The sequence below is a fragment of the Budorcas taxicolor genome, chromosome X (assembly GCF_023091745.1).
Source record: "Budorcas taxicolor isolate Tak-1 chromosome X, Takin1.1, whole genome shotgun sequence".
Taxonomy (NCBI): domain Eukaryota; kingdom Metazoa; phylum Chordata; class Mammalia; order Artiodactyla; family Bovidae; genus Budorcas; species Budorcas taxicolor.
Window position 1 is genome coordinate 10,512,615 of NC_068935.1, and position 14,410 is coordinate 10,527,024.

General features: G+C 43.7%; 1 protein-coding gene across 1 annotated transcript; it reads right to left on the reverse strand.

The window, feature by feature from the left end:
• Positions 1–187: 187 nt before the first annotated feature.
• Positions 188–13,881, reverse strand: TMEM35A (transmembrane protein 35A). The gene is made up of 2 exons (XM_052663784.1): positions 13,714–13,881; positions 188–892 (listed from the first exon to the last, which is right to left on the reverse strand). The coding sequence occupies exons 1-2, from the start codon at positions 13,831–13,833 to the stop codon at positions 479–481; spliced, it is 534 nt and encodes a 177-aa protein (XP_052519744.1). The 5' UTR covers positions 13,834–13,881; the 3' UTR covers positions 188–478.
• Between the last annotated feature and the right edge of the window lie 529 nt (positions 13,882–14,410).

The following is a 14,410-nucleotide window of genomic DNA, read 5'->3' on the forward strand; positions in this document are numbered from 1 at the left end:
GCCTTCACTAGAATCAGTCTATAAAGGAAAGGTTACCTATGCAGGATTAGTTCAAGATCAGAGCCTTTTCCTTTGCACATGCGTGCGAACACACACACATACACACACCCACACCCACCCACCCACCCACACACACACACACACACAGAGTAAGTAACGTTTACCCACACATAATCTCACAGTCACATGCTTGCTGGAATCCATCTCACAAATACACTTCAATAGTTAGCCATATACATGTACATGCAGCAAGATGTGAGAGTTGCCCCAGAGTGATTAAAGGTGGTGCACACACGTCTATGTGGGGAGGTCATTTTAGGGTATAGGTGTACACAAGCCAATAGGACCATCAACTTGCAGGTTATATGTGTCCCTTTCCCCCAAGATAAATAAATCAAATGAAAAACACACACTGACATCTTCCTGGGTGTCATGGAGGCAACTGCCTGGAAGGTCCATTTTTTGCACTTCTGCTCTCCTACGACAATTTCATTTTGCCCTGAGGGGCCTTCTCATATAAGGATGGCTGCTCCTCGGTATTCCCGGCATTGCCGTCACTCCCCGCATTCCCTGGTGGTGAGGATTTCTTCTCAGAAGACCGGTCTTCAGGCTTGCGGGCAATCAGCAGGCGGCAGGTGAGCAGGATTCCAAACACCAGGGCATGGGCGTAGCGTTTGAGAGGATCACCGACTAACTGGTGGAAGAAGAGGACCGCCAACACCAGCAAGAGGAGGAAAAAGTTGGCCACATCTTTGGGACGCCCAGGCACAAGAGTCATGACAATGCCACAGGCCACCTCAAGAGCACCAATGCTTTTGCGGAGGAGAATGGAATTGATCCCCATTTTCTTCAGCAGAGGGAGGGCTCGCACATAGCTCTTGTAAGCACGTTTCTAGAGTGGAATACCATAAAGAAATCGCTGCATTAACCATGATTTTACCATTAGAATGAAGAGCACACAAGCAAGGTCCTTCTTCCCCACCATTCCCTTTTCACACCAGTCAAGGGTGTCCTGTTCTTTGTTTACCATGTCCCCTAAATAAGAATCTTATAATAAAGGGAAAAAAGCAAGCAATCCGCTGAGATCCTTGTGATTTAATCCTTAGTAACACCATCAAAGGTAACAGAATTTGACTTTATAGTTTAAAAAAATTTTTTTCTGCCATACCAAGTGCCAGCACTGGGGATTTGGGATCTTAGTTCCAGACCAGGGATCAAACCCAGGCCCTCCTGCAGTAGTGGAAACACCCTTGAAAAAAATTTTTTTCTGATTATAAATCATAAACAACATTAAGAATTTAAAAGAAAATTCATTGGGCCCATAAAAACTGGTACAGATTAGCCAAATCCCCTTTTTCCAGTGCCTACTTTGTCCAAATGCAGATGCATATGAGCAACAACAAAAATGAAACAAGACAATAAAGCCTCACTAATTTGGACTTTTCTAATTTGGAATTTTTGATAATTCAAAAAATATCTGATCGGAGTCTACATTTGTGGAATCTGTAAAAAAAAATTTTTAAGTGTGCTAAGCAAACAGAAAAATTTAAATGTATGCAAATATTAGCCCCTTATATATCTTTAAGATATAGTAAGCCAAAAATCATTCTTATGGTCATTGATATAAATCCCTGGGCTTTTACAAGACACTGATTAATTTTAATTCAATAAACACTTATTGAATACCTATTATGGATTATGTGATGGAGATATAGAGATGACTATGACAGGGTCAAGAAGCTGTTGTTCTAGTGGGGGGAAACATGCATAAAAACATCATGGAAGCAACATGGTTAGTGGTATATAATAGAGTACTGTATAAGGTCTAATTGTAGCCCAAGGCAGATATCATGGAACAAAGAAGGGAGGCACTGGTTATACTACAAAGTAATAGAATTTTACTGACCTTAGAGTAATAGATAATATTTTTCACTATTCAGATGGACCCAATCCTCATCTTGTAGTAAATTGATGAGATTTTATCAAATCTGTTTTTTCCTGGTTTTGCCCACTACTTTGTTTTCATGAAGTATCAATTAATTCATTCAATATTTATTAAGTGCCTCCTTGTGCTAAGCATTGTGCTTGGTACTCTGGATTCAGATATCAATCATTCAAAAGCCTTGCCTTCCTAAAGTTTGCATTTATAGGAAGAAAAGTTATGGAAGTACATAAACACAATGTAGCATTATGGTCATAGATACAGTGGAGACGCACTGGAATGGTCAAATTTCCCTAGACGGGGACTGAGAAAAGCTAGATGGAATCTTAAAGAAGAGCAGGTGTTTGCAGGATCAATAAGGGAAGGCCAGTGCAGGCAGAGGAAGCTGGATGAGTAAAGGCCCTGAAGGACATAATAGACTGGTGTATTTCAAACACTGCCCCAGCTCAGCATAGGTTGGGGGAGGGGGAGGTAAGGGGGAGACATGAGACAGAGACGACAGATATGAATCAGATCATAGAGTGTAGCATTGTGGAGCTGGATTTTATCTTATAAGCCAAGAGAACAGCATAATTTGCTTTTAAGGACGATCTCTCTGGAAGTAGCATCAAGGATGGATTGGGAGAGGTATGCCTGGAAGTGAGGAGATCAGGTGAGAGACCTGGACTAGAGTAATGACAATAAAGATAGAGGGAAGGGATGGAGTCAAGGATACTTTGAATGCAAAGTCAACAGGAATTGATGTTTTATCAGATGTGGCCATGGTGGGAAAGGGAGAAGTCAAGACTGCATATGGAAGAAGAGGGGGAAGAGGCAAGAAGGAATGAGGAACTCAATTTGGAGTTTTTTAGTTGAAGTATCTCTAAGACATCTCTAAGCGGAGCTGTTTCATAGGCAACTCAGTAATAGAGGTCTGGGGTAAAGATACAGAATTGATAGTCATCAGTGTTCCCAGGTAGAATGTATACAGTGGGAAATTTTGTGTGACAGACATTTTAATAAGGGGAGGAAGAAGAGAATCCACAACATAGAGGCAAGTGTGGTTAGAAAAGTAGGAGGCAACCCAGGAGAGATGGGGTCATAAGGGCCAAGAATTTTAAGAAGAGAATAGTCAAAAGCACCAGATGCAAGACAAATATTATAAGAATCAGGCAGAAAGCCAACTGGACCTGTCGGGAGAATCTGGTGCTTAGAATAATGTTCACACACTCTAGTTTGGAGCAAATGTTAAGTCATTCCTCTAGTGAATGCACCTTTATTTCATGGACTAATTATCATGAGTGGCACAAGATAGTCCTTTATGAGTATTCTAGGAATGAGTACTGTTTTAAGATCCATGGTTTAGATTTAAAAAAAGCATGGGTTTGGATTCAAACAGGCTTGGCTTCAAATCCTATCTCTGTTACTTTTTAGTTGGGTGCCCCCTGGGCAAATTACTTGCTTCTCTGAGTCTCATTTTCCTGAGCAAAACTGGGACTAAGATGAAATGAGTAAGGCTATGTCCCCTGAGTACAAAATCTAAGGCACCAAAACACTCATTGATTAAGTTAAATAATATCCACACACGCACAAAAAAAATCACAACTTTAAACAGAGACAGGATCCAATTTTGCACTTTTACGACCCTGCCTCACACCTCTTCCTAAACCTGGCCCTGTCAGATTCTGTCTTAGTTGTCTTTATTTACCTTTATTCACCTCTGACTGGTTTGATCTCCTTGCTCACAGCATTCTCATTTTTGGTGTATCCTTGACTCTTGAAGCTTCCAAATAATTTGGGTTCCTTGGTAGCTCAGACGGTAAAGAATCTGCCTGCCATGTAGGAGAGACCCAGGTTTGATCCCTGGGTCAGGAAGATCCCCTGGAGAAGGGAATGGCCACCCACTCCAGTATTCTTGCCTGGAGAATCCCATGGACAGAGGAGCCTGGCAGGCTACAGTCCATGGGGTCACAAAGAGTTGGACACAACTGAGCAACTTTCACTTCAATCACCTCTAGTCCCTACCCTGTTACTGAGCATATAAGAAAACTCAAAGTATCAGTCCTTCCTCCTCCATCTCATGTTAGGTTAAATCAGGCATTTTCAGAGAGAAATTAGGAGAGGTTGACCAGCAGGATGAGTAAAACCCTGGGTTTAACTGAGCTAGGCACATGTGGATCAGAGTTGAGTCAAGGAATAGGGCATCTGGTGGTTTCCTCTCACTATTAGCCTAGATGCCACCTGCTCACTCTCTGTCCCTCTACACTCTGGTGATGGTAGCAGGGGGACATGAGGGAAAGAAATCTAGACCCGAGAGTTTTTCTTATCACTCTGAAGGTAGGACTTTTTCTAATTAGCAACACAAAGCTCCCCAACAGGCAGATCCTAAATCCTAAGTATAACCTTCTAACATAATAAACACAGGAAGCAGGATGAGTTTCTTACAATCAGTTCAGAGTAAAGATTCTAGATGCGGACTGAGTGGCTTCTGGAAACATTCCCTTGTTTTGCCTAGGGATAACCACCCATCTCCTCCTGGGGCAGCAGCCGAGAGGAGCAACCCAACGTCCAAGGAGTGGTGGCTTCCCGGGCACAGGAGGGCTGAGAGGAGCTACTCCACGTTCAAGGTCAGGAGGGGTGGCGGTGAGGAGATACCCCTCATCCAAGGTAAGGAGCAGCAGCTGCGCTTTGCTGGAGCAGCTATGAAAGATACCCCACGTCAAAGGTAAGAGAAACCCAAGTAAGATGGTAGGTGTTGGGACAGGGCATCAGAGGGCAGACACACTGAAACCATAATCACAGAAAACTAGTCAATCTAATCACACTAGGACCACAGCCTTGTCTAACTCAATGAAACTAAGCTATGCCCCGTGGGGCCACCCAAGACGGGCGGGTCATGGTGGAGAGGGCTGACAGAATGTGGTCCACTGGAGAAGGGAATGGCAAACCACTTCAGTATTCTTGCCCTGAGAACCCCATGAACAGTATGAAAAGGCAGAATGATAGGATACTGAAAGAGGAACTCCCCAGGTCAGTAGGTGCCCAATATGCTACTGGAGATCAGTGAAGAAATAATTCCAGAAAGAATGAAGGGAAGGAGCCAAAGCAGAAACAATACCCAGCTGTGGATATGACTGGCGATAGAAGCAAGGTCTGATGCTGTTAAGAGCAATATTGCATAGGGACCTGGAATGTTAGGTCCATGAATCAAGCCAAACTGGAAGTGGTCAAAGAGGAGATGGCAAGAGTGAACGTTGACATTCTAGGAATCAGCGAACTAAAATGGGCTGGAATGGGTGAACTTAACTCAGATGACCATTATATCTACTACTGCAGGCAGGAAACCCTTACAAGAAATGGAGTAGCCAGCATGGTCAACAAAAGTGTACAACATGCAGTACTTGGATGCAATCCCAAAAACGACAGAATGATCTCTGTTCGTTTCCAAGGCAAACCATTCAGTATCACAGTAATCCAAGTCTATGCCCCAACCAGTAATGCTGAAGAAGCTGAAATTGAATGGTTCTATGAAGACCTACAAGACCTTTTAGAACTAACACCCAAAAAAGATGTCCTTTTCATTATAGGGGACTGGAATGAAAAAGTAGGAAGTCAAGAAACACCTGGGGTAACAGGCAAATTTTGGCCTTGGAATACAGAATGAAGCAGGGCAAAGGCTAATAGAGTTCTGCCAAGAGGATGCACTGGTCATAGCAAACACCCTCTTCCAACAACACAAGAGAACACTCTACACATGGACATCACCAGATGGTCGACACCGGAATCAGATTGATTATATTCTATGCAGCCAAAGATGGAGAAGCTATGTACAGTCAGCAAAAATAAGACCGGGAGCTGACTGTGGCTCAGATCATGAGCTTCTTATTGCCAAATTCAGACTGAAATTGAAGAAAGTAGGGAAAACCACTAGACCATTCAGGTATGACCTAAATCAAATCCCTTATGATTATACAGTGGAAGTGAGAAATAGATTTAAGGGACTAGATCTGATAGATAGAGTACCTGATGAACTATGGATGGAGGTTTGTGACACTGTACAGGAGACAGGGATCAAGACCATCCCCATGGAAAAGAAATGCAAAAAAGCAAAATGGCTGCCTGGGGAGGCCTTACAAATAGCCATGAAAAGAACAGAGGTGAAAAGCAAAGGAGAAAAGGAAAGATATAAGCCTCTGGACATGGAACAACAGACTGGTTCCAAATAGGAAAAGGAGTACATCAAGGCTGTATATTATCACCCTGCTTATTTAACTTCTATGCAGAGTACATCATGAGAAACGCTGGACTGGAAGAAACACAAGCTGGAATCAAGATTGCCAGGAGAAATATCACTAACCTCAGATATGCAGATGACACCACCCTTATGGCAGAAAGTGAAGAGGAGCTAAAAAGCCTCTTGATGAAAGTGAAAGAGGAGAGTGAAAAAGTTGGCTTAAAGCTCAACATTCGGAAAACGAAGATCATGGCATCTGGTCCCATCACTTCATGGCAAATAGATAGGGAAACAGGGGAAACAGTGTCAGACTTTATTTTGAGGGGCTCCAAAATCACTGCAGATGGTGACTGCAGCCATGAAATTAAAAGACGCTTACTCCCTGGAAGAAAAGTTATGACCAACCTAGATAGCGTATTAAAAAGCAGAGACATTACTTTGCCAACAAAGGCCCGTCTAGTCAAGGCTATGGTTTTTCCTGTGGTCATGTATGGATGTGAGAGTTGGACTGTGAAGAAAGCTGAGCACTGAAGAATTGATGCTTTTGAACTGTGGTGTTGGAGAAGACTCTTGAGAGTCCCTTGGACTGCAAGGAGATCCAACCACTCCATTCTAAAGGAGATCAACCCTGGGATTTCTTTGGAAGGAAAGATGCTAAAGCTGAAACTCCAGTACTTTGGCCACCTGATGGGAAGAGTTGACTCATTGGAAAAGACCCTGATGCTGGGAGGGACTGGGGGCAGGAGGAGAAGGGGACGACAGAGGATGAGATGGCTGGATGGCATCACCGACTCGATGTACGAGTTTGAGTGAACTCCGGGAGATGGTGATGGACAGGGAGGCCTGGCGTGCTGTGATTCATGGAGTCGCAAAGAGTCAGACATGACTGAGCGACTGAACTGAACTGAACTGAACCATCCATCATTGAAGAATAGATTTTTATCTATACTATAGTAGAATCTGTGGGCCAAATTCCAGGTCTTTAAATCAAGTTCCTGTGACCTCAATGAACACTTTTCTCTCCATTTGGTATAACTCCATATTACTTTTTCAGTTTATCTAACCTCTGGAACTGCAGCTGTGAATATTTGTATGCAGCAGTTGCCTCTTTCTTTCCTTCTTTTCTCAAGAGGAAACTGCATGTGGATAAGCCATTTCATCACATCTTTAGTTTAAAGCTGAGTAGGTACAGATAGCATCTCTTCTCCAGGACTCCAGACAGTGAACGTTTAACTTGTTAGAGATGGGACTCAGCTTGGATAGGGTCTTGACAGTATAGGAAGCCCTTTATTCTTTCTCCTGTGGAACAGGATAAAGACATCAAAAGTATCCTACTATTGCCAGCCCCCACAAGACTTGGGCCAGGTCACCTCAATTCTAATAGAAGGGTCACTTGTCTTAAGTCGATAGTAATTAGATCTCTAAAGACTTTAATTGTTGTGACAGTAAGAATAAAGAGGTAACTGAGTCACTTTATCAAAAGGCTCTCACAGTTCACTTTGTTAGGTCTGTTTCTTTCTCACAGACTTTGTATAGGTCTGTTTCTTTTTCACTGCCATGAGCCAGACCCTGTAACCATAGTTTCCTTATAGTAAAAGGAGAGAGAAGGGTTTAGTCAACTTTTTCAAATACCTTTAGTCAAAGACAGTCATCCAGAAATATCCCTGGGCTAAGATTAGCTAAATTCCAATTCTAGTTTTGCCCCTAAATTGCTTGGAGAAAATTAGTTAAGTATTGTATTACCTCAATTTCCCCCCTTTTGAAATTAAATGAGCTTTTTGGAGATTTGGTCAAAGAATCATAACATCATAGCATCAACCAAGGGCCACATACACATATTTTATCATTACTGAAGCACACAATTAGAAATCCATATATTTGCAAGCCACAGTAATTACTTTAATGATAATAGCAATGACTCAAGCTGGTTCATTTGTATAGTATGAGATGGTATGATTCAGACATGAATCAAACACGTACGGAACCTTTCTTTAGTCATATCTTTTTTCTTTTTATCATTTAGTCTTCACTCCTGGGTTCATGATCTCATTTTAATTACATTAAACTTGAACACCTCACAACTGTCTAATAATACTCATCTTCAATTACAGTTAATTACCCGTCCAAGCCAGCTAACAGGACAAAATGTGAAGAGAGGGCAAATAATTTGTTCCACTTTAGTTCACTTACACCAGTTAGGTAAACGAAAAAAAAAATAACTTGGCTAATATACTGTATAATTCCATTTATTTGTTGCTGTTCAGTCGCTCAGTCATGTTTGATTATTTGTAACCCCATGGACTGCATCACACTAGGATTCCCTGTCTTTCACTATCTCCCAGAGTTTGCTCAAACTCATCTCCATTGAATCGGTGGTGCCATCCAACCATCTCATCTTCTCTCATCCCCTTCTCCTCCTGCCTTCAATCTTTCCCAGCATCAGGGTCTTTTCCAATGAGTCAATTCTTTGCATGAGGCAGCCAAAGTAAAAACAGTAAAACTAACATATTGTTGAAGTCGGGATTTATGCAGGGGATGGGTGTAGGTACTAATGGGAAGGGGCCATGAGGGAAGTTTCTGGGATGCTGGTCATGTTCTATTTCTTGATCTAGGTTACACAGAATTCTTAAAATTCCTTGAGCTGTACACTTAGGTGTACATTTCAGTATGTATGTTATACTTCAATACAATTTATAGGGGAAAACTATATGAAAGCAGAAGAGAGCACTGACAAAAATATATTTTGGCTAAAAACCTCAGTCTGGTTGCTATATTAGATCATAAAGGCTACATAAGTGCTGAAAAATTTACTGACTCAAGTATGATTTTCCTGAATCTCTGTAGGAAAAAAAAAAGCCATATGTGAATCATAGATCATCTCTTAAATGCAATAAAAAGCCATCACATGCTTAATTGCCAAATATCATGTGAACAAAAGCACCTTTTAAGCAGTTCTACTTTCCACTATCATATAATGCCCACCTAAAAAGGAAGCTGCTAACCAGAGTGGATCCCTCCCAGATTGCATCTAACGGGAGAAGGGTCTGACTTCCACTCACAGTCAAAAGTCGCTCTAAAACAAGCACAGCTGTTGACCATTGGAGGCTACAACCTCCCTGGCATAAATTTCAATGTAGTTTAGCTTAGGCTAGCTAGCTGTGTAAACTAAGCACAGTCACTTCACATCTCAGGATCAGTCGCCTCTCTGAGGGAATAAACGTATTGTACCACCTCAAAGAACAGTCTAAGCATTGGTAAATTACTATCTTATTATGTAGTTGGAATGCAATTAATAGTGTGATTGGAAGCATAAAAGATCACCTGTGGACATTAACTAAAACCCTGGGGAAACACTGGAGGGCATTTAACTACAAATAAGCAAATCATTCAAATCAATAATAAACCTTCCCTATGAGGGGCTGCAAAGAAGCAGCAAAGACCTGCCCTGTCTTCTTCAGGGTCAAAAATCCTTTGGCTTCAATGTGACAGTATTTTTGGTGTTTTCTTACTGTTCCATTTGTGGCCCTTTGTGCTTGCAGGATAGAACCACCGCTAGTGAACCCCTGCTACAAAGAGCTGAACACCAGATAGAGAGCAAGTCAACCATTCATATGTTAAACTGCCTAGCAGCATCTGTGTCCTGTCTCCCAGCTGCAAGTGAATTAATGAAGGCACTTAGTCAAGGGAGTGGTCAGTCGTGTTGCATTCACGTGGGATTTAGAGTACTCTATAGTGACACTTGCTAAATTGGGAGGAGGTATGGAGTGACACATACCAAACGGCTATTCAAGAGAGGCATCCAGAAATTCTGCACGAGATCCACTATGCACTACCCAGCAGCGAGTGTAGGGTTTTCTATATTAGCTGATTGCATAGAGGTCTGTTCACCAACGCATGTAAAAATAGCAACCTACTCTTTTAAATGTCTGATTTCAATCCCTTAAACTGGTCCTTCAAATTAGTCAGGAAATCACTACATAACATAGTGTGAGTAATATCATCACCTGAACCTAGAGCATTTCTTGAACACCTATCATTTTCATATACTGTACTAGATTCTTCCATATGCAACCTCAGTTCATATTTACAACAACCTCCTGTGGTAGGTATTATCCTCATTTTGCAGATGAGGAAACTGAGGCAGACACTTCAGGAGTGTCAGGTCTTGAACCCAAACCAATATGACTCGAAGTCTGCACTCTTTCCAATACCCTTTCCTGGCTCCTCCAGTAGAGATGGGAAAGAAGTTCATATTCATTTGTCTGTCTAGTTATTAGCAGTGATTCTCCATGGACGGGATAACACCTAAACACGACACTAATGGCTTTAGAACAACAACAAAAATAGTTGACACAAACAAAAAAAAATCCAAATTAAAAAAAAATTGGTTTCAAAGTAAAATGAAACCCCAAAATATGGGGTAGGGACAGTTGGACTGGTACCAAAAAAGGAGAAAGAATGTGCCACACATTTTCAAGAATCAGTCATAATTTCTGACATCCAAAAAAGCAGTTGTAACCATTAATGATTCCTCTACTGGGAATATTGAGTCACAGATTTGGTTTCTAATCTCTGCTCCAGCAGAAGCTTAGCTTAGCATCTTGAATAAGTCATTAAACTTGCTCTATTTTGGTTTATCCATCAATAAAATAAGCATAACTTTTAAAAATGAATCTACCTCACTGAGATGTTTTAAACAACAATCACAAACAATAAGAACAACAACACCTTGAGATTTTATATAAAAAGCCATTGCAGTCAATACATGACTAACTCCATCAATGCAGAGGAATCACTCCTCAATGGAAAACAGAAAATCCCAGATCATTATCCCAGCTGATCTCTGGTTTGAGTCCTGAGGGGCTGTAACCTGCTTCTGAGAGGCAAGAAATGACTTCTGAACTGCATCATCAAGAGCCAACCAGAGAAATCTGAAGGGTGGTGACCAGCCAAGACAACGCTACAATGACTCATTCATTCACCCAGCCATTCAACGAATATTAACTGAGCACTTTCTTTGTACTAGAACTGAATTGTCCCCACGTCCTATGGGTTCAACAATAAAGCTAGGCTGGCCCAGGCACAATGCAGTGGGCCCTATGCCAGAAAGCCATCTCTAGCCTGGGGCCTAATACTCAATACAGGAGAGAACTCTGGACAAGGGCAGTCTGAAAATTCTCCTCAAGCTTCATAGTACCGTGATGTTTACCTCCCAGCTATAGTTCTTCCATTTCTTCCAGATGCCCTTAAGCACAGAATTGTGCACACACACGCATGCGCATGCGTGTGCGCGCACGCACGCACGCACGCACACACACACACACACACACACACACACACACGGGCTTCCCAGGTAGCTCAGCTGGTAAAGAATCCACCTGCAATGCAGGAGACCTGGGGTCAATACCTGGGTTGGGAAAATCCCCTGGAGGAGGACATGGCAACCCACTCCATTATTCTTGCCTGGAGAATCCCCATAGACAGAGGAGCCTGGCGGGCTACAATCCATGGGGTTGCAAAGAGTCAGACACAGACACAGACACAGACACACACACACACACACACAATCATTCTATACTGCTGTATTAGATTACACCTATTTAAATATCTTCCTTTGTATGATATGGAATCTTCATATATTCTGCCTTTCACTAGACTGTAACAGACAGCTCCACTCCCTGGGAAGAAAGCTACTGTAAACCCATTTGTGGCTGATCCTCCTCGTGGGCGCCTGCCAAGCTGATCGGAAGCTTCCTGGTGACTCCATCTTAGTTGGATTGTCTGCAGAACCTTACACTGTACTTAGGGTGCAGCTTGGATGGCCTCTAATGCAGGGTCCAGGGAGAAAGGGAGTATACTGAGCAAGGGTACTATGTCCCTACAGAAAGGGAAAGCTTAAATATACCTAAGGCACACACACACATACACAAACATATAAATGTATGTATATATGAAAAGGAGAGAAAATCAAGAGTATATGCATTTATTTATAACCTAACACCAAACTACTACTGCCAAGATAAAAATATAATGGCAATTCCCCTCCACCCTTTCCCTCTGCCTTTGGTGGCTTCTGCTACCCCACCTCCTCTCTCCGATGCAGGCTGTCTTGGATACTCATTTTGACCTGATTTCATTTCCATCTGGTCAAATGTGGGAGGAGGGAAAGCGGGAAAGAGAAACACATTAGGATTTGCCACTGGGGGTAGCCCTTGGCCCTTGAGTATCAGCTGCCCTCCCTGACCCCAAGGTGATCCTGTGATGAGAGACATGGGAAACACCAGCTTAAACCCTGAGACTGAAGCCAGAGCTTCTTGCAAACATTTCCGAGTATCTGATTTGCCAGGCTCCATCCATTTGCAGCTCACGGTTGAGGGGCTCTGGAAGGCTCCGCAGTGAGCTCCAGAAGAGCTATTTATTCCTGTCAACTGTCAGCATGTGGGGCTATTCCTCCTTGCCTCAGCCCTAATGGGGAGTCCCTCTTGCTTCTTCTCTCCTCCTTTTTCTCTCCTAAGCTCCTTTCTTTCTTGACCTTGAGAGCCCAGTAATGGGTTCCCTCCCAGGACTGGCAGTCTGGCAGAAGCAGTGAGAAGGAGGTTCTCTTCAGCTGGGGTGGGGTAATGAAGAGGCAGAGTGACTGGAGGAGAAGCGAGAGAGCAAGAAAGTGCTGGAAACAGCCCCTGTCATCTCCTTCCTACTGCACAGCCTGGGAACAAGTCCTCTTCACACGCAGCTGGGGAGTACAGCCCAGCCCCCAGGTTGCAGAGATGTTTTGGTCAGTCACCTTCAGGTGATTTGAACTCTGCAGAGGGGAAACCCTGCAGAGGGCCTGGCCTTGGGCATCCACAGGAGCCAAGATGGGGATTATGGACTATTTTGCGGGAGGGAAAAAGCAGACTGCAGATTAGCCCAGAAACAACACAAAACAAAACATCCAGTTTTCCCTTGAGAGAAGAAGAAGCAGGGTTTCAGTGACCTTTATTTGGGCCAAGTCTGCTTTTGTCTCCAGGATACAGACACACGCCCAGGCAGCTAGGGGAATACCATCCGCTCCCCAGCTGGGATGAGGGATACCATCTCCGCCCCTAAAAATTGCTTGTATTAGTAACCCATTCGCCCTCAGCTTTTTCCTCCTTCCCTTTTGTTCTTCCTCAAGATAAATAAACTCTCCAGCTTGCTAAACTCTAAGCTCCAAGGGAAGCAATCAGACTTGCAAGCTGGTTGCCCGGACTTTGGGTGTGCTGGAAGGAGGAAAGGGCTCCTGCCGGTGACAGGTGTTACGCAGGTCTCAGCCCTCGGGTTTACTTGAGGGTGGAGGGTTTACTTGGGCAACCCCTCCCCCAACTGCCATGCAGTGGCTCCCTAACAGCTGTTCCCGGCTAGCTCTCGCTCTCGTCCAGCTGCTCCTTCCCAGCTGCAAAGTTGTTGGGGAGAAGGGAGGGTCCGGGGTGGGGGTAGGGGTGAAAGGGCTGGGACCTTGGACCAGGGAGGAAAGAAGGGGAGCGGTACTCTCCATCCCTTCGGAGTGCGCTCCTCATCACCCGTTTGCTTCACTTACCATCTCACTGTAGGCATCCTTGCTGAGCCTGGGGGTCAACTTGATAGTCCCCATGAAAACAAAGAAGAGTCCCAGGGCCACTGAGAGGGCCACGACGGTTACGGTTCTAGGGGATGCCATGGGGTCACCAAGGCAGGTCCGGACTAACCGTTCTGCTTTGCGCACCCTCTGGCCTAAGGCGCAGGCACTTAGCGCAGAGAGAGCTACAGGGACACTGCGGAGGCAGCAGGCAGCTAGAATGACAAAGGGAGAGGAGGGAGCTCGAGGGAAAAATTGAGAGATCGAGATTCAACCTCTCACTACAACAATCGCTGGGTCCTAATGCCCTACGCTTGCTCTTCACTGGCCGGAAAGCACAGTCTCGAAATTAAACGGAAGTCCCAAACTGGGGTAGAAACTTCAAGTCTTAAATGGGGAAATAGGTAGGTTATGTTGTGAATTCAGTCCCCAGGCTGCCTCTGAAATGAGGAATGAAGGAAGATCATTCTATCACTTCCCCCAGGAGCGCTTTCGATCTCTCTAGTTCTTTATTCACTCTCCCTTTTCAGCCTCTCTCCTCTCCCCTTATCCTTCCTCTCTCCTTCTCTCCCCTTTTCCTTTCCTTCACCAAAACATGAGCCCTTGGAGTTGCTAGTTTCTGCAGTAGGTAACAGTGGAGGATGAATCTGCAAAGTTTTCAGGCTTGATTGTTGCCAGA